Consider the following 27,999-nt stretch of genomic DNA (forward strand, 5'->3'; position numbering starts at 1 on the left):
ATGCAACGCACATCTACCACGTGACAATATTGAGAACACATTATCACTGTACAACTCCTCGTCAAGGTGTTAACAATGTAACTTAATTGTAATGTGTGCAATGTAACTTAATTTGCTCACTATGTTGTTGTCACTATTATTATTTTCCTTCGAGTTTTGTGTCATGCTGAACTTGATAATTTTCCACATTGTCACGAGTGTTGTTATCTCATTATCTTTACGCTATATAAGTTTTAGTCTTTCCAACTTGAGCCATTCCCTGTATAATCCTTGATGAGAAGGGACCGAAAACGTTCGGATACTTAGACAAGTGCCTTATTTTGACTGGATGTGTGTTTGCGTGGATACTTACGACCCAAAATGTACCTTCGTTATTAAAGTATTATCCGCCTCCGACCTCTTGTAAAAATTATTATTATTATTATTGTTGAGAAAATGACCGAAAGGCAATATGTCTATCGAGGGGTTCACTTGATTGATGATCATTTGAACAGTACCTCTACTAGCACCGGTATGTACAAAGAAAGGCAGGGCTTCATAAGGAGAGAAACAGGGGGAAGATCAACTGCAAGGTGGCGGAATTCCATTGATTGCATAAGCATGGATAGCTGTAAATTTCCTGAGGGCAGCTTTGAACTTATAGAGTGAGGCTTCCGATGTTAGACTAGGGGTAAACAGTTCCATAGAATACCAGTTCGGAACATGAAGAGAGACTTAGACAATGATGTATCTGGCTTGTAAGTGTGTTCTTGATTGTTGTGTGGCATTCTCTCCTCTCTAGTGTCGCTGCTACTGATCATTGTTCATGTAAGACTTGGACATCGGGTACCGGCGACTACGCTTATACCACAATGGCGGTATTTGCTCGCTACGCAGCTGGCCTCACTTTGTTCGGGTGTATTTTACTTGGATTGCCGCAGGACGGTGCTTGTATAGAAAAAATCAGCGGACTATATAGCATTGTGAGCTCGGCTCAAGCTACTACCACAACTATTACAATTAACTTTTCAAAGAATGTGGATGGTTATGCTGTAACATGGGGTACAGGCAGGAGTGCAAACCGGACGCTCATTACAGGAACAACTTTAACACTGAAGAACCTAGCCGAGGGAACAAAGTACAGTATAAACTTTCTTAAGCCTGAAATTCCTTTTACTTGGTACTATATGTACACTACACCCACAAGTGAGTACTATCTTGATTTTGCTTTTTTTTCATCAGCACACAAAGGTGGGATCATTTCCAAGTTGGCCCCTAGTCTGGGGACTCGGGACTGTTGGCCGCTGGGTTGTTCCTTTATCTATTTGATTCATGTTTCTCAGGTTTCGTCTGAGTCTATCGCTCTGTTTTTACAGAGCAGTCTCAGTTCACCAGTTCCTATACCCCGATCCTGTCTCAATGGTGCGTGCAGCATCAGCAGTTGCAGGTCATCACATACCTTTCTAGAGGAAGAGAATGTTCATGTACAGTTGTCCCTTTCTAATCCGGCACCTTTTGCAACGGCATTTTCTGCTGGGTAAACAAGGGTGCTGGATTATCAAATCTTGCCCTCCAACCCAGCCCACCTGTTAACATACATGTTTGTGTCGTACTTCAAAGCGTAGGGATTTTCTGTGTCAATCCAAGTACTTTGTGGAATGCACGTCTTTAACATACACTTGGGAATACCTATGCACTGGCATAGGATATTCCCAAGTGTATGTTACACGTGTTGTGTATGTTACAATGCTCCCTGACCGTATGCGACGTACAACTGCTGGATTAGAAAATTGAATTATGTACAATTTGAGTGATTTGTTGCAGAAAATCGCTGCTGGAGGCGGAATTCAAGTGCCGGATTAAAGCGTAGAAAATGAACTGAAAAAATCCGTTTTGCCAGAAAGTGTGCTGGTTTGCAAGTGTGCTGGATAAACAAGTGCCGGATTAGGGAGGGACGACTACCAGGGAATAATTTACTTTCAATCTTTTTCATAGCAAAATCAAACTTGAATAGCAATTCAAACACGTTGCAAAGCAATTTTCTTCGACACTTGACAACCGTCCTCCTGGAGAGCTGATCAGAGTGCAAGCTCAGACCACAAGTACATTGTAATACCTTAGTTGCAAACCTAGCCTGGTGTCAGGATGCAAAGCTCAGCACTTTCGAAGTTTCCTGCATCTATTTCATCCCTAGAGACACACCTGACATGTATACTGTGCATCATAGCAAGAGTAGATAAACAAGAGTGTGCAACTCGCGGATGGGTTGGCCCACGGCGGAATTTTTTGTTGACGTAATCTTTTCGACGACGCACGCGCTGCGAGCCTTTTGGAGAGTTTTCCCTCGTGCACTTGGCTTGGCTTTACACTACAAGGTCGGTGCCCAGCACGTGCTCTCACACTGCTCTGCGGCAAAATCCGCGTTTCTCTGAAAAAAGGTGACGTAAACAAAAAATTCCGCCGTGGGCGCGGGAGATTGTGCAGGAGAGATCCGGAGTTGCACACTCTTGTTTATCTACTCTTGATCATAGGGTACAGTGAACAATCAATATGCATCGCAGTTTTCTGCGACACATTTCTGAAGTTGCTTTGCACCTCAGAAGAATTGCATAGCAAATTGCGATGCGATACCAGTTAAATTATTCCCTGTGTACACTCCTCAGTCCGGATACTGACACAGATATAACACAAAATGCTATTCCTGAAGCTATGCGAAGACCCTACTTCAGTAGTGTCTGATGCTAGCCAGAATCCACAGCACCTTAACTTGGTGTGTTTTATGTGGCATGCATGCCCGTCATCGCGTGACGCGCCATGCCTGGCGCGTTATCCCGTACATATCCCGTACCGTACCGTCAAAGAATGCTGGCCTCATATTCAAATAGGGTTTCCAACGCCAGGAACATAATGTGAAGCAACTCAGTAGAATGTGTATGTTTGCGAAGTGTGTCGAGGAAATGTGTGGGTCGAATCCATGTTATGTGTAGACAAAATTGAAAAAAGAAAGAAAAAAAGCTAAGACCATAGCGTACTGGGTAGAATGTACCTGTATGGAAGCTAGAGTTAGGCGAGACCAAAAACAAATTGAGATTCCCGGGCCCTCCCGCACCAAAATCGAGCCGAAGGCAATTTTTTGAACAGTTCGTATTATCAAGAGTACATAACCCCCAAGAGTGTGCAACTCCAGCTATGGGGTCTGCGACGGCAGAACTTCACATCACGTGATGAACCCGTACACATTATTTGCACTCTGTGCACGATAGATACAGGGTTGTACGCAGCCCAGCTTTGGGTACAACTCTCTTGTGGTCACTTTGCACTATTTGCCAGCATAACCTTTTGAACCATGTCACGTGATGTGAAGTTCTGCCGTCGCAGCACAGCATAGAGGTTGTGCAGGCAGTTGCACACTCTTGGGGGTTATGTACTCTTGGTATTATGTACAGTGCTGATCGTGCGAGTACATCTGTGACATGGTGTCACACAAACCTGGGCTTGTACGACTCCCTGGTGTGCGACTCAGGGCTGTCGTTGGCCGAAATACAAAAGAAATTGTACGGGTACCAGTAAACCACGTACCATGTACCTGTCGTCTGTAAAAAAAATAAAAAAATACCGGAAAATACTGTAAAAAAAAGAGTTCAGCATGCCATGCGTACACACATAGGAAAAAAATAAAAATAAAAAATTCGCCCGCCCGCACCAATTTCGGATGGGTCCTGCCCGGGAATCTCGATTTTATTTTGGTCTCGCCTTATGAGAGTTTTTTTTTCAAATTATAATAGTTGTACAGACCATCTTTTAATTTTTTTTATTTGCTTGAAAAGCACATAACCACCAGGAAAGCTGACAAAGAAAAAAGAGTAAGACAGATAAAAAGAGAGCCGAGAGAGAGAGAGAGTTGGGGTACGGTTAGAGGAGGACGAGACATTGAATGGTGGTCGCCACAGTCACAGATAGTAGCAGTGCTGGTGAGGCTACATGCACTCCACTGACCAATAGGTCTCAGTATCGCCATGCCGGTAACGCACCAAAAGACAATAACGGAAGAAAATCTGAAGCGCAATCATGCGACATGAATAGTAATTACAATATAGGTAATAGGGAGAGTGGTGACCAAGAGAGGACAGTATAGACCGTTAGTATGGGGTGCTTCAATGCACATCCCCGAACCAAGAGGTGCGATCTGGAAAAAAAACAGTGAGACGATCAACATGATGGGCTTCAAAGCACGTCCCAAGACCATGGCTGGTCTGAGATGTGTTTGTTGACACCTTTTTAAAAAGCTGTGAGTCTGGTAAAAGGAGAGCGATCGCTCTCGCGCGCCTTCGCTCTCCTTATTTTCTTTTAGAGTGCACTTTTCGTCGCGCACCTTGAGAATTTCGAGCGCATCCGCATCACTATGAAGTTCTGAAAACACTCAAATATTTCGTAACCCGGCTTTCCCTGAACGAAATAGAGTAAACGAAAGGTCTATTCGCATTAGAAAGTTCTCAGCTGTCGGCTCTAACAAATCGGAAGTCGATCCGAGGCCCAATAGTGGAGTTATGGTACTCGCAAGGTATTTTACGCACCGTTGCAAATTTTCACTTCCGCACTTGGGCGGCAATCATAGTATTTTGACATAAAGGATTTCCCTCTGTTGCGTGACAGTCCGGGCATGCATAGACCTGTGTGACGCCAGGCACAGGTATCTAGCGGTCAGCTACAGAAGAAAGGAGCGCTCTACGATGAATACAACAAAAATACCTTGGATCTTAGCGAATTGTCTCAATTTCCCATTGCGTGTGTCATTGTCCCTTTTTTATTTATTTTTTATTTTTATTTTTTTACTATGTTCACACTCCCAGCTCGAAAATAATAAAGGAAGACAATGGTACTGAGACTAGGACGAACGTGACAACTATTGAGCAGGGGCTGTATCGAGATGCAGCAGTGATGGTGGGGCATTGATGGCTCTGCCGACCTGAGGTCTCGGCATCACGGCCAAAAACACGCACCAAAAATAGATGGCTGATCATGGCGAGTCGATTGTCCGAGCCAGTTGTTTTTGTTTTTTTTACTAGAGCCACGTAAACCCGTCATGTGTGAGCCATGAATACGGGGAGTGGTGGCGTGGTCTGGGATGCTCTGCCGACCTTGGGTCTCGGCTTCATCACAACCAGGCGCGCCAATAGCAGAGAGAGAAAGAGAGAGAAACTTAGACAGAAAGAGAGAGAGAGAGAGAGAGAGAGAGAGAGAGATAGAGAAAGAGAGAGAGTGAGAGAGAGAGAGAGAGAGAGAGAGAGAGGAGAGAGAGAGGAGAGAGAGAGAGAGAGGAGAGAGAGAGAGAGAGTTGTGGTGCATAGATAGGGATAGACGAGCGAGAGCATCCCTGATGAAGGGAAACTAAAGTTGTGGTCCGAACAGCTTTCGTTTGCAGTGTGTACGGCGATTTTCCAGAACGAATTTGGCAGCTATTGGCTATTGAATCAGATTGGGGTATGGCAAGATGGTGAAAAAACCCGTATTGTGCTCGCCTTGGATAGATGAGGCGAGCGACTTTTTTTGGGCCGGGGGGGGGGGGGGACTGCTCTCCCACCACTCTCCTTGAGAGGATAGCGAGAGTGATTGTTTACTCTCCTGGATTTTTCTTACACGAAGGTCTGGTTGTATTTTAGGCACTGAGTCAACTGGTTTTGGTCCGAGAAGACTGCGATGCAAAGTTCAGCAATTATTCCCAATCGAACACCGTTGAGTAAGCGGTCACTCATACGTACACCACTCACCTGGTCACGGTGCCTGCAGGCTGCAACTTTCACACCAAGGTTCAACTCAAGTGCCAGAAAAGCGTCCAAACAGGCTGAAAGTCAAATCCTCATCTAGTCTGAGGGCGCAGCCACCCAGTTTTGGTGGAAGTGGCGAGTTCGATTGGGAATAAAGGAAGAGGGGAGCATCTCAGCTTCCTCGCACCAAGACCATTCGACTCAGCACCCTGAGGACTATGAGTAGTGAGATTTTCATTCTGGACCATACTTCCCCTGATCGAGTTGTAGGTTATAGAGCTTTTTCAAGGACGCCTTTCCCGCCACCGCTCCGGCAATCACCCCGAGATTGTGGTGAACAGGTCGCATGTCAAAATGCATTGAAAATGGTATATTATAGGGTACCTCACTTCAAACTCTCCAACTACGGTCTCTTCGCTGCATATGTTCACTTCACTTCCAAAAAAAACAAATAATATTAGATATAAATTGAATGCACCAAATTTTCGGGCATGGCCCATCTTCAGGGTGAAAAAGAAAACCATTCAACTAAAGCCAACAAAAACTGAAACGAGTATATATGCTGTGTGGTGCGGTAGTGCTGGAAATCTTTGTATGTGTGAAGGGTAGCAGCAATGGTGAAGTGTGTTGGTAAAAAGGGAAGGAGCGAAAGAGACCAGTGGAGAGCTGTGTCTGTAAGTGTGAATATGTGTTAGTGCGATGTGAAGGGAAAGCACGAGAAGTGTGGTTACCAGCAGCAATGGTGAAGTGTGTTGGTAGAAAGTGAAGGAGCCAAGTGGAGAGCTGTGTCTGTAAGTGTGAATATGTGTTAGTGACATGGAGAATAGAATGCAAAGCATCAATGTAGTTGGGTCCATGGGTGTGAAGACAAAGATGACGACAACTATTTGCTAAGCACTATATAACCATATAACCATGTGACATGGAGAATAGAATGCAAAGCATCAATGTAGTTGGGTCCATGGGTGTGAAGACAAAGATGACGACAACTATTTGCTAAGCACTATATAACCATATAACCATAATTATAACCATATAACCATATAACCATATAACCAGCTAGCACACATAAACATCAAATATCAAATATTATCATAATATATTCGCAACATCACAGTCTACCACAATTTACAACACCAGCATCTAACACAATAATTTCACACTGTGTCCAGCAGTCTCCAGCCACGATCCCTGTTAACACTTGGGCGTTTATCACGAATGAACATTGCTTCACGTATACGACGATTCACAAGGGACGACTGCTTGGCGAGAATTGATGCGTTGGTGATGGGTGTAGATGTGATTGCTTGTTGTGGGTGGTGTTCTGCATAGTGTTCTCCCCATGGCGTCTCCAGCGCTTGCGCTTTGGCCTCTCTGCAATGCTCCTCAAATCTCTTCCTTGCAGTTCGCTCGGTCTCGCCAACGTACTCCTCGGCGCAAAGTGCACATAACATCGAGTAGATAACATCCTGAGACAAACATTGACCACTCTCCATACCAGCATCACATGCACGACATTCAACTGGTCGCCCCCTCCCTCTTCTCTTCTTATACACTTCCTTCGGGCATTCAGGACGGGACAATGATGACGATACCAACATGTCCCTTAGTGACCGACCGGACTGGAACACCACACGCACATCCTTACTGAAAGACCTCACCGTACGACGAACATCACGTGCCAAACGATCATTGACGAAGGGCAGTTTGATGATGGATGTGTACGATTGCTGTCGTTGTCTGGTGGATGATGGTCTTGGTGTGCTTGCATGGTGCTTGGCTGCTTGAATAGCGTGTTGTGGGTAGTCGTTGTCTCGTAGTAATGTCTCGATCTTCTTCTCTCCCCGCTCCCTCCCCCTGTCGGTTGACGCGTTGCTATTTGCGCGCCGAAACTGCTCCTGGGCAACCGAACGCTTCACCCCCAATGGCAATGAAGACTCGTACGATAGATGGACACCACTATGACTGGGCTTAACGAACAACTCCCACTGCACAACACCACTCGCCACAGAGATAGACAAGTCGAGGTAGCTGACTGTGTGCGAGACATTCTGCTGGGTGTGTTCTACTGTGAAGCGTATGTCTGGGTGTCTGCTGCTCAAGTACTGCACGAACTCCATCAACTTGACAAGACCATGACACCATACTACCAGACAATCATCGATGTAGCGACGATACAAGCGAGGCTTCCACGGAAACATAGCCATCCTTCACTTTCTATCAACACACTTCACCATTGCTGCTGGTAACCACACTTCTCGTGCTTTCCCTTCACATCGCACTAACACATATTCACACTTACAGACACAGCTCTCCACTGGTCTCTTTCGCTCCTTCCCTTTTTACCAACACACTTCACCATTGCTGCTACCCTTCACACATACAAAGATTTCCAGCACTACCGCACCACACAGCATATATACTCGTTTCAGTTTTTGTTGGCTTTAGTTGAATGGTTTTCTTTTTCACCCTGAAGATGGACCATGCCCGAAAATTTGGTGCATTCAATTTATATCCAATATTATTTGTTTTTTTTTGGAAGTGAAGTGAACATATGCAGCGAAGAGACCGTAGTTGGAGAGTTTGAAGTGAGGTACCCTATAATGTGTGAATGGCTGCAATGGAGTCTGCGAGTGCTTAGAAAAGAAAATGGTATATACCTCTTAATTTGCTAAATCCTATATATATAGGATTTTGGTCATATTTTTCAACTCAAAATGGGTGTGGCATGAGAATAGCAAAAAGTATGTGACCAATTCTTCCTTGCTAGGTCTTAGTAGATATCGAGAGTTGAATAAGATAATTTTTTCAAACACTAACATCTCAGGCTCATCTCCTTGCTCAATATTACTAAGGCCTGTGCCCTATTTTTCGAATCCTATATATAGGTTTTGAGATTTTATTGGACCTTGTTTTATCCTTAAAGCTGGTAGTTTCATGACGGCATGTGCGATATGTCGTCATGAAACCACACCGTGCCACACCTGGAATGTTCTTCCGTTGCACATTCACTGCTTCAGTCCTTTCCATGACAGCAGCTGAAAAATTATGCTCAAATTTTCAATTCTTGCTGAAAATGGGTATTCATCAGAAATATTATTGCCTTATGAATCTAAAATGTAAACATTCATGCCTCAAACATATTTACAACTGTTGTAGTACGTTATTTTGTGTACGTCGTGTGTACGTCATGTTGGTGCATGCGCGTGTTGCTGTGGTATGAAAAGCAGTCTTCGTCTTGAGTTCATGATGTCTTCGTCTTGAGTTCATCATGTCTTCGTCTTGAGTTCGTCATGTATAGTTGTGGTTCCGTCGTCTTGTCACAAATATAGTCTTCTAAATGTAGTTATCGCCGTCCATTTGTACAAGTGTGGAGATGGCACGGGACTGGGAGCAGGTGGAGAAAAGCGAGTTACAACATTGGTGGCAGCGGTAATGGAAATTATTTGTAAATCTCAACTTCTGGATTCGTCCTGCGTGGCCTTCGCTCCCAGTTTCCGATGTCATCTTCAGTCGTCCTATCGTCACAGTTTTGTCTGTCTTGAAGAAGTTCGTCCGTCGTCATCGTCCTTCATCATTCGTCTCTCCCGTCTCTTGGCAGTCGTCGTCACTGGTGGTCCCGGACACGACGTAAAACTGTGCCCAGAAACCTGAAAAAGAAAAGAAAAAAGAAGGATGGATGGAAGGTGAAGAGAAGAAGAAGAGGCTGCAGAAGTGAGGATGTCGACGCTGAGCAGCGCTCCTGGAGATGGTGGACGACATGGCAGACGGTGTGAGGAGTTTCGTTGGTGAGAGGGTACGTGTGTTGTTGTGAACGTGATGAGTATGTGAGTTGTGTATTTTCTGTTCTCCCAACATTTTGTTCTTTATTATTTGCTCTCCTCGAGGGTAAAGAGGCGCCCGCACAGCGCGTGTGTTCTGTTTGTTTTTTGATTTGCTCTTCTATGAGGATAACTAGAGGCCCCCACAGAGCCAGTGGATTTTGTTCTTTTTGCTATTCTTATGATTTGTGCTCTCACGTTTTAGAATTTTTGCGTGATCGTGAGGTGGTGTGTTGAGTGAAGTAACACGTTAGTTAGTTTGAGTTTTTCAGGTTATCAGTTCCCACACGTGTGACAGCGATCGTGGCTGGTGTTCTGGGTGGGCGGACAGAGTTTTTGTAATCTGCAGTGCAGGCAGAGGTATTTTATTTCTGGGTGTGACTGGTGTGGTATGATTGAGTGATTTGTGTGATCTTTTCCTCTTTTTACTCTGTTTTATTATTAGAATCGAGGACGATTCTAATTATTAGAATCGAGGACGATTCTACTCTTGGGAGGGAGTTATGTTGTAGTACGTTATTTTGTGTACGTCGTGTGTACGTCATGTTGGTGCATGCGCGTGTTGCTGTGGTATGAAAAGCAGTCTTCGTCTTGAGTTCATGATGTCTTCGTCTTGAGTTCATCATGTCTTCGTCTTGAGTTCGTCATGTATAGTTGTGGATCCGTCGTCTTGTCACAAATATAGTCTTCTAAATGTAGTTATCGTCGTCCATTTGTACAAGTGTGGAGATGGCACGGGACTGGGAGCAGGGAGAGAAAGGCAGTTACAACACAACTTCCATGAAAACCATTATGCCGTTATTATTGGTCGTGATGACCAATAACAACGGCATAAAAGGCACACATTTTCGAATCCTATATATAGGATTTTGGGCCAGCAAATTAAGAGATACGAAATGTGACGGGTTCGTCTCCACCAGTGCTTGGAGCGATTCTCAAGCTTGTTCTTTTGCCTAAGCCATGGAAGGGCCTCCTGGTAACTGCTCTGACTCAACACGAGTGTTGGACATCAAGTAAAGCGCCATTCTACTACTTCTTGCACCTCCACGCATCCATTGCCATACAAAGTGAACGTGAACTGGGATTCGCCTGTTCACCAGCGATTCAAAATTTCTTGCACGTGACCCCGAAAAGTGACCGTTGGTAGAGGCGACGGTTTCAAATAGGACACAGGTTGCAAACCGGAACGGACTCAATATTCACTTTCTCTCTTGGTATTTTGATTAGAAAACATAATTATGTCACAGTGAAACTACGATGTGTTATACTCCGAGCCAAAATTTCATGGCTCTGCGATGACCAGAAGCGCCATACCAAGCAGGTGAGTTTTTGACGTGTTGCTTCGCACTGCGACTTGAGTTTTACGACTTTCGAAAAATCATTTTCTTGTCGCAGGTAAACAGCGGCTCGCCTCTCGCCAATAAAGCACCGCATACCAATCAAAACTAATGGAAGCACACACAAGGCTTATTGTTACTCTGTACTGGCCGTCGTGGAGCGGTAGCAATTACCTAATTTCAGACCCAGAGTGAATTTGACGTGCACTCTAAAACGTGTCCGGTTTGGAGCCACCTCTGATTTGAACTTTTTTGAAGCGAAAAATTGGGCAACTTGGAGGCAATGGGTCAACACAAAGGAGGGGCTCAGTTCGATCGACTCTGGCCCCAGAGCAAACTTCAACATGCCAGTTTCCTTCCACAAACATATTTCAAGTGAAAAATCAACGCTGATGATCGGTTGGGTCTATACAAATTTGGCTGTCAAAGCGTTCCAGTATCGAACCGTCTACTCTACAACCTTGAAAACCTCTATAGCGATCCCATTCGGGTTTTTATTTTCATTGAAAAAATCTTCTTTGCTCTCCTTTGCGAGAAAACAGCAACAAAGGACGTCACTAAACAATAAGGCCAACGATGCCACACAAATAATTAACGTTAGAATCACAGCTCTCCACCGTAGATAACATGATTCGGAGTTATGAGTGGATAGGGCTGCCTGTTTTCTTGCTGGAGTGTTGCTGGTAAACTGTGCTGGAGTGTTGCTGGTAAACTGTGCTAGTGGCCGTGAGCATCATGTCGTCCTCAGTGTCAGGTCGAAAAGCCCTACTAGTACTTGACCCGACGTATTAAAATGTGCGCTTCACTTCAAAACTCAAGCATGTGTACAAATGAGCACTAGCACCAAGAGACGGTAGATAGATAACTACTGTATCGTTTCTTGGGCTGACCTTCTAGTTCTCATCGCTGCTGTTGTCTCAGGGCGCATCTGCACGTGCGTCTCCCTGCAAAACGTCGACATGTTTTCATGTCCTCCAAGCTACGCTGCGTTTCCTTTATTTTTCACTCATAGGCACGATTTAGACGATAGCCTTTACCTCTACCTCAGCAGTGCGACTACTATAATGGTGGCTGTAGGTGTTTTCGCCTGACGCTCCCACGATACCTTCAAATGAGGTAAACAAGTACACCAGCACGTATAAAAATCACTTTTCATCACCGTGTGCCGCGGACTGTGTCATACAGTCAGACTATGCGCGCTCTGCCCTGTATTACGAATCCACTGGTGGCCATGAACGGGCTATCTTGTGACGGAGCTTTAGCTTGATGTAGTAATGACGCCTCGCGATCGCGGCTCCGAGAACTCCACACCATTCACGGACCGTATCCGCAGAATAATTCACCCCTTCTTCATTTCGGTTTTCCAGCCAGTTTGTCGCATGAGAGGCGACCCCAGGGGCGATTGTTCATTTCGATGAGCTTCTCGGCGATCTGTTCTCTGATCTTGATTCGTCAGTCGCCACATCGTGAACGACTGCGAGAGAGATCAGCGGACTGGATGAAGCGATGCTGGTGCTGCTGCACGCATTTCCGGATGCCACGTTTGCTGAAATTCTGCCCAGGAAACAGCGACTGCAGCGATTTCAATCCGCCAGGAGGCAATCGAGAGCGATCACCCAGGACTTTCTGGTACTCCATGACAATTCTTCATCGTATTGGGCTTTTGATTTCAGCACTAGGCCTTCTCTGTGTGGCACGTGAAGCAACAGGAGTCCTCTGATGACGAAATTTGGACGCGAAATGCTCGAGTCGACTTGGAAATCACGGGCGCTGCCTCCTTTGGAGTCGGAGCCATTTCTTCTTCAACATCACGAATCGACAACTGAAGGCCAGTGTTAGGTGGCTGGAAAGTTCATTCCATCCTGAGATTATTTGAATTTGTGTGGTAGACGTTCAAAGCGAAGCGAACATTTTAATAAGTTGGACGAAGTACTACAGTCGACACCTGATATAACGAACACCGTTGTGTAGGAGAATTAGTTCTTTATAGCCAAAGTTCGTTATAACAGAAATGCACTCACACTATACAAGCAGCAGGCCCTGAGTCGGATATTGACTGATATTTGGCCAAAGGCAGTATGCGTGCACTTGGTGTAGATGCATCCCTACAAGATTTGGTTCATTATAAGCGAAAACTGTTCGCTAAAAGGGTCAGGTTTGTATGGGTTCAAACAGGGACATGGACAATAGTTCCCTATATCACGAAATTCGCTATATGCGAGTTCGTTATAAGTGGAGTCGACTGTATGTATAGATGGACCAAATGAAGATGGCATCAACGAATTAGTGAGAAACTGGCACCCTAGCCTTGTTGGTATATCGTGCATGTACATATAGTACTAGTAGTAGATATTGTACATGTACATATAGTACTAGTAGTAGATATTGTACATGTACATATAGTACTAGTAGTAGATATCGTACATGTACATTATAGTAGTACATATCGTGCAAGCAGCGTGTGCACTCTGTACACTATGCATTTTGTGGCCTGTGTAATACCTCTGCCACATTTCAGGCCGGCAAAGTGAAAGGGTAGAGAGTTAGAAACCCGGCCATGTTTTACAATTTAAGACATGTATGTCATGGCAAAATAAAATTTACGTATCAAGAAGTAGGTCCAAAAACCAGATTAGCAATTTTAGATGGGTTTTTGAGCTTTTTTAATTCGAGCAAAGCCTGGCGTTCCAAAAGCCAGCACGTCCCTTTTTGGGATGAACGGAGAGTAGATCTATGGAGTGTATGTTTGAAAGAGAATAGAAATACAGATACGGGAAAAAGGTACAGAGATATAAACTACAAGTATAATGACATTGTCCTGTTTGTTTCCTATTGATTTCTGCAGCAAACCTTTCCATTGCCTCAGTCACACACCAAACAATTACCGTCAGCTTTCAGTTAACATTACGGTCAAAAATAGCTTATTATTATTGTGTTAACTATACCTTAAGAGCTGTATCCTCAATTCATGTGAATCAATCCATCAAGCAAATATGCCAAAGGGTTTCAACCTTTGTTATTCATGGATTAGAAGAGGATGCAGAATATGAGCTACTTGGTTTCGGTCAAAATGACGACAGGCAGAATGGGCCGCTCTTCTCACCTGTTTCCGTGACTACCGATCCGGGACGTAAGCTTCTCTGTCCTACTGGCGTGTATTTCAATGTGTTATGAGGCTATGCAGCGTGACCAGTGTAGGGCTTGTAAATTGTGGTGTGGCGAGAAGGTCTACCTATAAGTGTTATGTGGCTGACACGCGCCTGCGTAGTGCTTCACTTCTCACATAGTTCTCTGTGCCCTGAGACACTATGTTTCCGCACAGCAAGGAGACGGGACATCGTGTTTGCTGCTAAAATCATGCTTCTTCCCGAACTGCCATGCAAAAGAACGTTACTTTAGTGGCATCTGTACAGCCACGTAGAGAGCAAACACGAAACAGGTACAAAAATATAATTGCGTGACCTTGGGGACACGGGCTCTGACCTTCAAGTGAGGGAACAATTTGTATCGCCCCCACTGAGGCAGGTTTGAGAATTTTGGCATGCTTTAGTGTATTGTGCAGCTGCGGGCCCTCACGAATCACTAGTCAATGGTGTAGAGGTGGTCTCCATACAGGCCAGTCTAAAACCAGGTTTTCATAGTGGTATTTTGCTCTCATGCGTCCCATGGCGAATGGAGTGTCTTGAAGATCCATTCCGTTTTTGCAGTGTACTCCTTGAGATTGTCCTCGACAGTGATATCTTCTTAGTGCTTTATGTTCAATGATAGGCAACTCCACTTAGGGGAGAATTCTTTCGGGCACGGCAGTTGCAATTTCTTGCAATGGTTGTGCATGTCCCCGGAACATGAGCATCTAAGAAAATTTGTAACATGGAAATTGTGGGCACAATAAACATGAACAATACGGCGAAACGATCGTCGTGTGATACTATACGTGTTATTGCAATTAGTTTGTCCATCACTGTCATCAATTAAGTACAGAACTGTAGGATACTGGCATTTGGTTTGTTACAATTCGTCCTCGCGAAGCTTCCCCTTCATATTTTCACCTCTGATAATATTGAGCCTCCCAAGTTGGGTGGTTGTTGCTTTGCGTTGTCGAATTGTGGTTGAACCGTTCTGTCTGGTCTTGCCGTCCCGTCATCATACCAGGCCAGCATTCCATGAAGTCTTGGAATGTAGCTTGTGCTCGGCTTGATGGCCTCGCCTTTCCCCTCTTTGGAATTAACGCTTATGTCCATTAACCTTCCAAGTTGGAAGACCGTTGGTTAACGCTATCAAGCAGTGCTCAAGGTGACTTTCATGCCGTGGAATGTCTCAGTACTCCTTGTCAGTTGTTGGCTAGATTGTGCACGTCTGACTGTTCGAAATCTGGTTTAGTTGGTGAACTCGATCGCATAACAGTATTATTTACTTTTGCCCACAATTTCCATGTTGTACATATCCTACTGCTGGTTACTAGTATCTATTTTCTGTCAGTCACGAAATTTCATTGATAAATGTGACAAGAAAACATTCTGGAACTAAACCTTTGCCGCTTTGTTGTTTGACATGAGCACCAGTTTAATTTTGTTTTATTGATATTATGCCCTTCCTGTTCATGTTCTGCTGTAGCACCAAGCAGGGCACCTTCAAGTTTGGTTGTAACTCCGCCGAAAGGCCAGTCGTACTCGCTGACCTGGAAACCCATTGATTTCCGCCATGTAAACGGACGGTTCACCCACTACAGTATTATCTACAAACTTGGAGACAAGTCAATGTCAGCCAATGTTACCGTGCCTGTTTTCAATTTTACCACACTTGCTGATGACGTGCCGTACAATATCAGTGTGGCAGTAGTATCAGCAGGTGGAGTGGGACCTTACGCCAACATTGAGCCGAATAGTAAGTTGCCAATATGCTGGAGATTTATCCCATTGGGAAGTATTGCCCAATGCCCTGATCATGTCACTCCTTGTAGTCTTTGGGGTGCTACGTCGAATGCCATGAGCTGCCACGCTGGATTCGTCCTCTATTCACATTCAAATGTGCGCAACTTCACCAAAATGAAAAAAAACTGCCGCCTACAGGTTTGGGTGTTTCGCACAAAGTTTTACGGAACCAATCACTTCCCTCTCATCCACGTTAAGTTTCCACACACAGATGAATATGAAAACTTGCAGAAACTGTCATGATCGAACAGTTCCAATAGTGCTGATCCAAGGAGGCTGAGATGCAGCATTCATGTATTTCCAATCGAACACGGCCATATTTTACAAGACGTGCATGAACAGATGACGGACACCATTCACTGGTGCGTCAGACAGTACCATAATTATGGGGTGATATCAGGCATAACATATACCGTCAAGTTCCATTGATCCGCCCCCTCTCTAAGTTCCACTCCTGTCGAATTTCTGACTGTAAATCGACTTCAGCGTGTACGGTGAAATACGCTTTTGAACCGAACCATGCACTGCTGTACGCAATACATGATGAAAATGTGCACAATCGGCAGCATGCCAAGTCTGATCTTCTGCTTTGTTATACATTGTACTGCACTTGACCAACTTGATGTAATCCCCCCTCCCCCCCCCCCCCCCCCCCCCCCGCCAAACAACCAGCTGGGAAGCAACAGCGGGTGGGGTGGGTGGGTGGGTGGGGGATCAACGATACTTTACGGTATTACCAGTTGTAAGGTTCACAATATTGAGGGGTTTCTACTGCATGTGTTCCTTTGCTGATCTGTAGGGCCTACGTTAGTTATGACAAATGACTCCGGACCAACGTGGATCAGTTTGAATATATCTGCTTCGCTTGGCTTCTACCGCATTGTCAAGTATTGTGCGCATCTTTCTAGAACTTCGGTCTCCGGAGTAAGCCAAGGAGTAGGGAGCACAACGATTTGCAGCAACACAAGTTTCATCACTTTCCGAAATCTAGAGGAAGCAGCCAAGTTTAACGTGACGGCGTCTGTGACCAGTAGTATTAGTCGAATCACTGCCTTGCCTTCTTTGAGCATCGGAACCAAACCAACAGGTGAGTGCTTGATTGTGGGTGCTTCTTGTACTCATTTGCAATGGCCCAGTGTGTTGAGCAAGGTTTTTTTTGCGATGGGGTCACAACACTGAGAATCACAACAGCTGTTGCTGCTGCTGCTGCTGCTGTTGCTGTCGCTGTTATTGCTGCTGCTCCTGCTGTTGCTGCTGTTGTTGCTGTTGCTGTTGTTGCTGCTCTCGTTGTTGCTGCTGTTGCTGCTGTTGCTCCTACTGTTGCTAAAACTGCTGCTGGTGCTGTTGCTGGTGATGTTGCTGCTGCTGCTGCTTCTGCTGGTGTGTGTGCTGATGTTGTCACTGCTGGTGTTGCTGTTGCTGGGGCTGTTACTGGTGCTTGTGGTGGTGGTGGTGCTGCTGCTGGTGTTGCTGCTGTTGTCGCTGCTGCTGGGGCTGCTACTGGTGCTGGTGCTGAGAGAGAGACACTGTCACAGCCAACGGGGAAAAAAAGAGAGATAGATAGATAGATAGATAGAGAGAGAGAGAGAGATAGAGATAGAGATAGATAGATAGATAGATAGATAGATAGAGAGAGAAAGAGAGAGAGAGAAAGAGAGAGAGAGAGGTAGATAGAGGGAGAGTTGGGAAAACACAGTGGTTTACTCATGTCTATTTTGGCTATTGGATCTGCGGCTGTGCCAACTTGCCATAACGGGTACTTGGTCCGCGTCAGCAATATTGCCGCTTCTCTTTCAGCTTTGCTTTTATGTCGCCAATGCTCACTTGGCAGCCCATTTGATCCCAATTTCAGTTAGTAAGTTAATTTACTAGTACCTGAAAGGTCTAGCTAGATTTCGAGTGGATTTCGAGAGCAATGGGGGGGGGGGGTCTGATCGATACTAGGCTCTGGCGGATTATGCTCGCGAAATCATGGAATAATGCTTTCATGGATTCTCGCATTTAATATGCTCGCAAAATTCTCATATTATGCTTTGGAACGCCGGGATACATATTCACTTTGTTGTACTTATGGAGCCTCAAAATTCGGAAATTTGTCGCAGCCTTTTTCGTACTTGCAAGTGGCAATAAGTACAAAAAAATGCTACATGGGTATCCCCATACCAAGGTGTCCATGCATGTTAGAGATCAACATGGAAAAAGGAAAACATCACTTCTGCTATCCACTAGAATTGACCTCTTTTGTAAAAAGATTTTTTCATTGCCAAATTTGAGTTACTTTTGAAAATTATCATGTTCGAATGTCTTCGTAATCGTCACACTCGTCCAACCAATGTCACCCTCACCCTGTGAATAATCAGCTCATCTCTCCCGTAGCTCCAACTCTCCTTCCATCATGACCGAACATTAGCTATACCTCAATTTTTTTTAAATATTAGAGCAATATCCATAGCCTGCACAGTCATGGCTGCTAAAATTCAGAGGATATGACTTCGTATCATGCATAATGGTACATGTACGCGGAGTTTTGCAGACTACCCGTCACTATCTCGTCCGCCTCAGGATACCTGATAAAGGCTTGTTCACTCGCATCTTCTGCTACATGTACTGTTCGAGCATACAATACTGTACTGCCATGATTTCTACCCTGCTTTTCACTGAAAACACTATCTGCATGACCTCTGAACCCTTTACCACGTAGACCACCAGCACTGATCAGGTGCATTGTACACAATTGTGTAGCTCACATACCAGAACTGTAGTACAATCATGTAGTTTTGACTACTACAATGGTTCATACAAGACGATGTTATGAGGTTGAGAACATTGTGATCAGTAATGGAGGTTTTATTGGAACAAGGAGACACAATTGCAAACACTAAAATGAAGATTGTGGGAAAGACTAAAGCAGCAGCAGCAGCCTTGCATAGCCAGGAAAATCATAGAAACAGAAGAACGGCCTTTCTCATTTTCTCGCTACTGTCGGTCAACGATAATTTCGTCGGTAAGTGAAGCATTTTCTAATCTGGGATGGTTTGACTAAAAACCCATGCACATTGTGGATTTTGCGTTGTTTGACTTTCAGCACCGACTGGGCACCCTCTAAATATGACGGTCACCATGAAATCCCAAGATGGTTTTGTTTTAGTATGGGCACCAGTGCCATATTTGCTTTTGAATGGCTTTCTGAGGTTCTATAATGTAAGTGTGCAAGCAACCGGTACCGTGACACGATATTCGACCACGCGTAATAATACTATTAGGTTTGACACTTTGGACTTTGGACGAGACTATACTGTTAAGGTGCGTGCAACAAACGAGGTGGGCAGTGGCCCTGCAGCAATGATTACAGTCCGAGTTCCTCAAGATAGTAAGTATGCCAGCCTTTGTTTTATACACGATGCTTGCGATCATAGTAGTAAGGAGCATGGGAACATTGAATATGAATGCAGTGGATCCAGCCTCTTGCAATCTGGAGACTTTAGTAGCGCGAAACCAATTGTTTCCCTCAGGGCCAATTCAGACTTCTGAGCTATTGAAGGTGGCTGCGAATTATTATGACTGATTTTTGTTAGTTGGTGGACTTGGCTGGACCAACCTGGTACTTGAAATTGAGACGAGCAGCATCAGCAGGCATGTGTATGATATTACATGGTGTTTGCTATCATCGCTTCAGCACTGGGCAGGAATATGAGTACTTCCTCCGCGTCATTAAAATTGTCGCTTCGCACATCGCAGTATTTGTGACTTGGGTCGTCTTAGTCAGACTGTCGGAATCGCTGTTTTCTGTGTTCGAACACTGGTGTGACCCTTCCTGCGTAATGTCTACTTGTCACTGAAGCCGTGCTGGTCTCGGACTTTGTCGGAGCTCTCTTCCGCACCAAGCATATTCATCGCGCTCCGCACTATTCCGCCCCGGAGCGCATTTCGTTTTCTGGAGTTCGTGCCGTCCCACATCATTCGCGTGGGCATTTGTCAAGACTGCAAGCTCGGGTATAAGCATCCTGGTATCTCTCCTGAAGACGAACTGCTGAAGTTGACGATGGCAAGAACAAAGTGGTTTCAAATTCCTAAAATGCGCTACTTGTGGCGCATGGTGCTGCGAAAGTAGCAGAAACACCAACAAAATCAGCGAAGCGCTTGCCAAGGAAAGAAGGTGCGGAACTGCTTACCCTATCCCGCTGGAAGGTCGTTACAGTGTGCTTGAAAAATGCTAGCTTGCCTTCACCGCATGCCACCTGGAGGCATGGATCGCTTGAAAACGAAGTTTCTTGACCTGAATTTGAACGCGCGTCTTGTTCAGCGTATTGTTTGGTGCTGAAGGGTCTGCCTCAAACTCTGATGAAGACGTTGGCCTTAGCTGCAAGTTCAGCGAAGCGGGGGCCACAAACTATAGCTTGGTCCGTCGACAATGCTCTGCCTCAATGTCTAGCTGATTTCTTTGCCCTTCGAGTAGGCAAAATAATTTCGAAAAATCGCTCTGGGAAGCGACAATTTTAATGACGCGGAGGAAGTATGAGAGAGAGAGAGAGAGAGAGAGAGAGAGAGAGAGAGAGAGAGTGTGTGTGTGTGTGTGTGTGTGTGTGTGTGTGTGTGTGTGTGTGTGTGTGTGTGTGTGTGTGTGTGTGTGTGTGTGTGTGTGTGTGAAAATAGGGATTTACTGGCAAGAAAAAGTCACTTCAAACAGCTGTGTGGTGGATACCAGGCTAAAAATAGTGGCGGTCAATTCATCAGCCTTGCAAGCTGTTGAATGGTGTAATCCCAGCACAAGTGTTCGCTACCATCGCTTCTGCGATGGGCATGTCTGAGGTCTGAGGTGTGTGTGTGTGTGTGTGTGTGTGTGTGTGTGTGTGTGTATGTGTATGTGGTGCGTGTATGTGTATGTGTATTTTCATATTGTGGTATTAGTACCAGTGATAGATTCACTCACTACGGTGGAAAATTCAACGAGTTTACAAGTGTCCGCTCTACGGCTTCCTGGCATTCTATTCCACGCAAAGGAGTACTGTGCCTCATACAGACGTCTATCAACTTCTGGTCATCGATCGACAGACCACTCAGTCAGCCAGCTCTGTTACACAGAAGAGTCGTTTCTGATCACCAACTTGCAGGAGAACTCTACCTACAATGTTTCTGTATTTGTACGCAACACGTTTAACAACGACAGCAACATCAAGAGTGTACTTGCCATTACATTAGAATCCTGTAAGTCAAAGAAGAATGCTTCCTAAGTCCATTCACCCTAACTACTCCATATAACTTTATGTATACCATACATTTGCCATGGTATGCCTGTCCTAATTTATAGTAAACCTGGCCGTATTTCAGGGCGCCGGTTTTGTCCGATGGGACAAGTTCGTGTGGTAGATCAGGCGCTCAGATTGGAAATGTGTTACTTTGCTTGACATTCCTTGCAGTCTGGACATGTAGCTTTTCGTTTCACTTCACCATCCCTTGTGTCCGTAGATTGATCTGTACTGACTCGATGATCATAGGGTCACATGACCTGTTCTGGCTTGCTTTGGGGGGGGGGGGGGGGGGATAGTGTTGCATGATACTTGCACATAGGCTGAGTAGTAGTGAACTGAGATGCCGGCCACCTTTAGGGTTGGTGTCTCCCTTTGTATGCATGTACGATCTATGCGTTTTGTTTGAATCGGCAAGCCCTAAATCCAGGTGCATGTCACTGATTACCGGTATTGATAATTATCACTCTCTTAGTTTTGACCGCCACAGAAACTTATGGTCTCTAAGCGGTCAGTTATCAGCATAATTATATTGACCGCTTGTATTGACCACTTAGCCCGAGCATTTAGGGCAAGTTTGATTGGTCAATCCGGACTCAGGTCAGATCACTGGAGCAGTCAGAACAGCGGATCACAATCAAACAGAACAGCGAATATTTTTGTCAGAAATATTGCAGAACTCATGATAGCTCTGTGCTGCGAACTTCAAAATTTCCCGAGAGTTCAAAGATGTTTACGTTGCTCAAGATGCGAAGGCAAAACAAAGTTGAAAGGCGAACACAACCGGAGAAGAAGCTTCGAAGACAAACAAAAATTCAATCATGAAAGTGGAGACCAGCAGTAATGTACCAATCACACGTAGACCTCCATGTACATCACCACGTCCTTTACATAGTCCCTGAACATGCCGGAATCGCTTCGAATCGAAACATAAACTAACTCCTTGAGTGGCCCTGTCCGGTTTTCATTGGGCTTTGCAAATTGCTCTGGCTGCTTCAGCCTTGAGGGCCAGAACATGTTCTGAACACTCCCAAACCAGTGTAGACCAGTGCAGACCAGTGCAGACCAATCAAACGCCCTTCCCTGTTCTAAAATCCAGTCCCGGATCCAGCCGATCAAACGCGCCCTTCGAACCTTTTCCTCAACTGAAAAAATCAGAAATGAAAGAAGAAAATTCTGAAGCCAAATGCTAGGACTTGAACCCAAACAATCAGATTCTCAGTCAAAGAACTTGGGGAACATACTACAAGTCAAAACTGAATATTTCTGCTTATAGAGAAGTAATGTCCATTGCAAAGTAAACAGCATACGTCATACCATATGCTATTAAAATATGATTCCTTTTCTAGCATTTTAGGTATGCTATGTTGTGATATACCTAGTATGCCCTCATAATCGGTCAATATCCACATGGATGTGGCAAATGGGATTTCGCCTTTGGCCTCTGGTTGGTGGGTCTGATCTCTGATCTGTTCTCTCCGTCGGTCCGTCGTTTAGGAGCCGCATCTGATGCCTGATCATGGGGTGGTGGCGTCCCACGGAAGCGGAAAGGTGGTTCTTGACCAGTATGCGCACCGTCCAATTTTTTACTCATTCAGTACATGAATAATTATTAATTAATGATCTCGGCTTTGCCTTGGTCTTATACTCATTCTCTATTTCTATAGACCCTGCAGTGATATATTCTTATTGTCTTTCTGTGCTTTACAACAACCTATTCCAGTGCCAACAGAATCCCCGACGAATATCACCTTGGCGGGAGCGACCTTATCTTCACTCACTTTGTCATGGTCTGCATTGCCAGTTCTTGAACTCAATGGCATCCTGCAATGGTACGTTGTGAATTATACGCAAGAAGGCTCAGGGATACTGATGACTGTCATGGTAAAACAGGAAGACTTCACCGTGGAAAGTCTCGATTTCGGCACTGCGTACACATTCCAAATAGCGGCTCTTTGTACAGGTGGTCAGGGACCTTTTTCGAATGTCTTCAAAGCTTTTACTGGACAAGATGGTCAGTACACTTGGTGTGTGTGTGTGTTTGTGTGTGTGTGTGTGTGTGTGTGTGTGTGTGTGTGTGTGTGTGCGTGCACGTGTGCGTGTGTGCGTGCATACGTGCGTGCATACGTGCATGCGTGCATGCTGAAGTCTAATGAAATTGGTGCTACTCACTATCGTATTTTGCTTCTGTATGGATTTTTCTGAGGCGTTTGGTTTGGGAAGTTAGTTGAAATAAGACACAACTAGATGGGCACTGAATAGCAATCAGCACTGCATTTAATTTCTGCCTGACTTTACTGGGTCACCTACCAAATACCCACCACGCACCCTCCAAATACTGTTAAAACAGACACCCACCATTTACCCACCCAACACACACTAAAAACACCCACCAAACACCCATCAAACACTCACCAAGTGTAGTGTGTTCTAGAGCATTTGTTTCCCTCAGTTCAAATTCAGACTTCTGAGCTATTGAATGTGGCTCCGAATCACAGTAGGGAGGTTTCGGTCTACGTAATCACTTTTAAGAAAATCCGTATGTCGTACACGCTGGGGAGCGAAGGCAATTTCCATACGTAAATCTGTCTACAGATTTCTGTAGGAAAGCTCTTTCCTAAGTTGGGTCCTCCGCAGGACTTTTTCAATATTTTTTCGCATTTTCCGGATATTTCCAGGGCAACGTTCAAGCTGCGCGAAACACAAGGTACACACTGTGTGGAAAACAAATGGTAAACGCGGTTTCGGTTCATGGTGCATGCGGTGGACGCATGCAGCCAACCCACCTCCAAAGGAACACGGCATGCTTAGCAGTCGTGGAGAAATCACGTAGAGCGGAACCCAACAGCGCTGTTTTTACGTATGAAAATTACGTGCAGTTATTTTCATACTTTTTAATTATATAGAGCAAAACATCACTTTTATGAATAATGGACTTGGCTGGACTTGGCTGGACCAACCTGGTATTAGAGAGGTTCTGCTACACGGAACTACGTACCAAACTCCGTGTCAACTGCAGTGAAGTTTGACACGGATTTTTCGTACTTTGTGCTGGTTCTGCTCTGGGTAGCACACTCTAGCATGCTCGAACTCCCCGCCACATGTATTCTGTCCGCTCAGTTTCCACACGGAGACCAGTCCATGTGAAGAGCGCTTCACACGGAAAACGGTATGAAAAAATCCGTTTGAAACTTGACCTCGTACCGCGGCGAGGTTTCCATACGTACTTTGGTACGTTTTACCGTGTGGCAGAACCTCACTAATATTGAGACGAGCAGCATCAACAGGCATGTGTATGATGCTGGCAATTGTGCAATTGTGTTGCACATAACAGTAATACTGAACCCATCAATTCTAAGAAAAACCCAATGTGTGAGTGTGATGTGTATGACTGCGTTACTGCTAACCTTTAAAAAAGGACAACCCTGTTTCTAGAATGTGCTCTCGTCCGAACCAGGCTCTACGCTTGCATAACTACTATCGGGAGGAAAAGTCGCATTAAAATTAGGGATCAAATAGGTGTACCTTTAACTAACAAACATACATGGATGTGACAAATGGGATTGAGGACTTTGGCCTCTGGTTGGTGGATCTGATCTATCCTCCCCCACCGTTTAGGAGCCGCATCTGACGTCTGATCATGGGGTGGTGGCGTCCCACGGAAGCGGAAAGGTGGTTCTTGACCAGGGAGTTGTACGACTCCTTGTTCTTGACCTGCCCGGTACGCGAGCCCGTCGAATTTATTTATTATTTATTTTTAACTAACAAACGCGTAATTTTCTTAACGGGCGGGTTTAATAACGGGTACTTAATTTTTTGCGCAATTTTCACATAAAGCAAGATTTTAATTCATCTGTTCTCGGGTTGCATTTTGATATCACATTGTGATTCGCAAATCGATTGGTGTCTGATAGTCGCAGGAGTAGATCTACAAGGTGCGAAAATGCAACAACAATGCAGACATCCAGCGTGGAGTTGTAAATAATTGACTCCCGCCTGGAATACACGATCCCAGCAGTGTTGTTCCGTACTGACTGGTTCATCAAAATCCAAACGGGTACCCTGTTACTAACGGTACCTGAGATTAACGGTTGGGTACCCGGGTACCCGGTACACCCCTTTGACCCCTAATTAAAATGCTGATCTTGTCAAACCTTCCAGCCAGCTATATTGCTCCAGCAGTGTTCATCAGTGGCGTATAATGAAACTGTAATGGCCTTATGTATCACCAAATCAAAACCGGTTTTTGGTGGAGATATGTTTTCGGTAACTTCTTCGGCACAAGTAATTTTTACCTAAAATAAAACACGACCTAAAATTCAACAATGCCGTGCCACACAGCGTGCAAAATGCATTTTTGGATCTGGAGAACTGGTTTACAGAAATTTTCGTGATACCGAGCGGTTGATTGTGGGAAATACCGAAATTTTATGCCACTTATTAAACTTTCCGGTTTTACAGTAGCATTGATTTTAGCAGAACGAAGTCTCAGCTGCAAACTAGGCTTAGAACCGCTGTTTGATTTTTCCCAGCTCGTTCATCTCCAACTTGTGCATGTTTGTGTGTGTGTGTGTGTGTGCGTGCGTGCGTGCGTGCGTGTGTGTGTGTGTGTGCGTGCGTGTGCGAGTGTGTGTATGTGGCATGTATATGTGTTGGTGTATGTGGCGTGTACGTGCATTCTCATAATGCGGTAATAGTACCGGTGGTAGAATCACTGATCACAGTTGAAAATACAACAAGTTTACACGTGTCCATTGTAATGCCGACTGGCACTCAATTCAAAGCAAAGGAATACTGTGCCTCGTACAGACGTCTATCAACTTCTGGTCATCGATCGACAGACCACTCAGTCAGCCAGCACTGTTACACAGAGGAGTCGTTTCTGATCACCAACTTGCAGGAGAATTCTACCTACAATGTTTCTGTATTTGTACGCAACACGGTTGACAAGGACAGCAACATCAAGAGTGTACTTGCTATTACATTAGAATCCTGTAAGTCAAAGAAGAATACTCCCTAAGTCCATTCACCCTAACTACTCCATATATTATGCCTTTCATCATACATTTGCCATGGTGTACCTGTCCTAATTTAGTCAACCAGTTTTGTCTGACCGGGGCCACAGTATAGTGGTAAAACTTAATCATGCACTCAGATTGGAAATGTGTTATATTCCTTGACATTCCTTGCAGTCTCTCTCTGTCTGTCTGTCTGTCTGTCTCTGTCTCTCTCTGTCTGTCTGTCTGTCTCTCTGTCTGTCTGTCTCTGTCTGTCTCTGTCTCTTTCTCTGTCTGTCTGTCTGTCTGTCTCTCTCTGTCTCTCTCTGTCTCTGTCTCTCTCTGTCTCTGTCTCTCTCTGTCTCTGTCTCTCTCTATCTCTCCCTCCCTCCCTCCCTTTTAAAAAAACCGTTGGGCTTGCCATGTCCAAAAATCCGGTATTTGAGTGAGCCGCGGACCACCCGCCGAAACTTTGAAACCATTGATATTTGTAAATACAGTAGGTATCGGTTATAGCATGGGTGTTTGAAAAACGACTTTGTATTCTTATTTCCGATATTTCTTACACACAATAAATCAAGTGTGACATGTCAGATGCATATGGGCAGAGACAGGATGGCCATCATACATACAACGTATCAATGTGCCTGCGGGTGTTCATAGTCCTATACACTTGCCATGTGGCTATGCAGCACGAGATACATGACAGCAACTGTTGAACCTACAGCACTACGATGCAATGCGAATCGGATCAGAGCTGCATTGGACAGATGTTGTTACTACAGGCGATACGTTTTGTACTAATCTGGTATGTTTTGTAAGAAAGGTTTGCTCCCCACACCGGAGCTCGCGCTATTCCGCCGACTTTACTTGACACTTGACTGACTCACAACTGCCATCCAGAGCACACGAGAAGTCCATCGAACCTTCGACTCGGCAAACCTGCAAGAAAGCACCACTCCCTGCTCAATACACAGTGTTTCGGGGAATTCACCCCTCATCAGTTGAGCTTGAGTAGGCTGAGGAAGATTGTGCCTGAAGAGCATCACTTATATAGTGCTCTCCAGGCACAAACATCACCAGGGATACAAACTTACAGAGACGCTCCGCTTCCAGCGCGACAAACACCTCGTGAACACCAGATAGCAGCGTGAGTCAGTGTCGCTCCTGGACGGTGAGACACGGGGAGCAAACCTTTCTTACAAATCATCGCCGAAGTCGCAACCACTACTTCGTACTGGTATGTTTTTCTACACAAAGTCCATTCTTAGGACCGATATATTCTACTATGCGACAACATTGCTTGTAAGAATAAATGCTCATTTGAAACCCATGCTATAATTATGAAAATATGAGAGGTCATTCTTGTAGGTAGCATATTCTTTTACACAACCACGCTATAACCGACACACACTGTACAAACCTATATTATTTTCTGAAAGGTATGACACTACTGAAGTCAGAAACACACACACACACACACACATGAAGTCCAACAATATTAGGGATCTCAGCGCGTGCAGTGCGCAGGGTGTTTGCGCATACATTGCGTCATCGAGTTTTGAGTGCAGCTCGCGGACACAGCAGAAAAATGGCGACGGTCGATTTTCGACACTAGGGGACGCGGTGGACACTAGCGGAATCGTCATCTTCATCGTCGTTCGAACATACTTTGTAATTCCCGGTCGATTTCCTATAATTTTCCATGCGGCAAGAGCCCACTTCAGAGAGGATTCAGTCAAAAATTCAGACGTTTTCTCCGGTTAGATTGTCCTAACTTCGATTTTCAGTGCATCAGCCATCGCGAACATCGCCGCCATTATCACTCGGAGAGAAGACATCACGCTCAGTAGAAGAGGTGTTCACGCTGCGTCCAAGAGTGAAAGATTGTGCTCTTTGACCCCTCATAGTTCCTCTGAGAGA

The 27,999-nt window shown here is 45.0% G+C and overlaps 1 protein-coding gene across 1 annotated transcript in view; it reads left to right on the forward strand.

Moving 5' to 3' along the window:
• Window positions 1-967: 967 nt before the first annotated feature.
• LOC135828060 (phosphatidylinositol phosphatase PTPRQ-like) overlaps window positions 968-27,999 on the forward strand; it is a 72,107-nt gene continuing 45,075 nt past the window's right edge. Inside the window, exons 1-8 of the mRNA XM_065340493.1 lie at window positions 968-1,185; window positions 13,748-14,032; window positions 15,517-15,786; window positions 16,633-16,920; window positions 18,919-19,203; window positions 20,742-21,038; window positions 22,803-23,093; window positions 25,777-26,073. Of these exons, the coding sequence (XP_065196565.1) occupies window positions 1,167-1,185; window positions 13,748-14,032; window positions 15,517-15,786; window positions 16,633-16,920; window positions 18,919-19,203; window positions 20,742-21,038; window positions 22,803-23,093; window positions 25,777-26,073 (2,032 nt within the window). The 5' untranslated portion in view covers window positions 968-1,166. The remainder of the gene's footprint in view (window positions 1,186-13,747; window positions 14,033-15,516; window positions 15,787-16,632; window positions 16,921-18,918; window positions 19,204-20,741; window positions 21,039-22,802; window positions 23,094-25,776; window positions 26,074-27,999) is intronic.

The sequence above is a fragment of the Sycon ciliatum genome, chromosome 12 (assembly GCF_964019385.1).
Source record: "Sycon ciliatum chromosome 12, ocSycCili1.1, whole genome shotgun sequence".
In the NCBI taxonomy this organism is placed as follows: domain Eukaryota; kingdom Metazoa; phylum Porifera; class Calcarea; order Leucosolenida; family Sycettidae; genus Sycon; species Sycon ciliatum.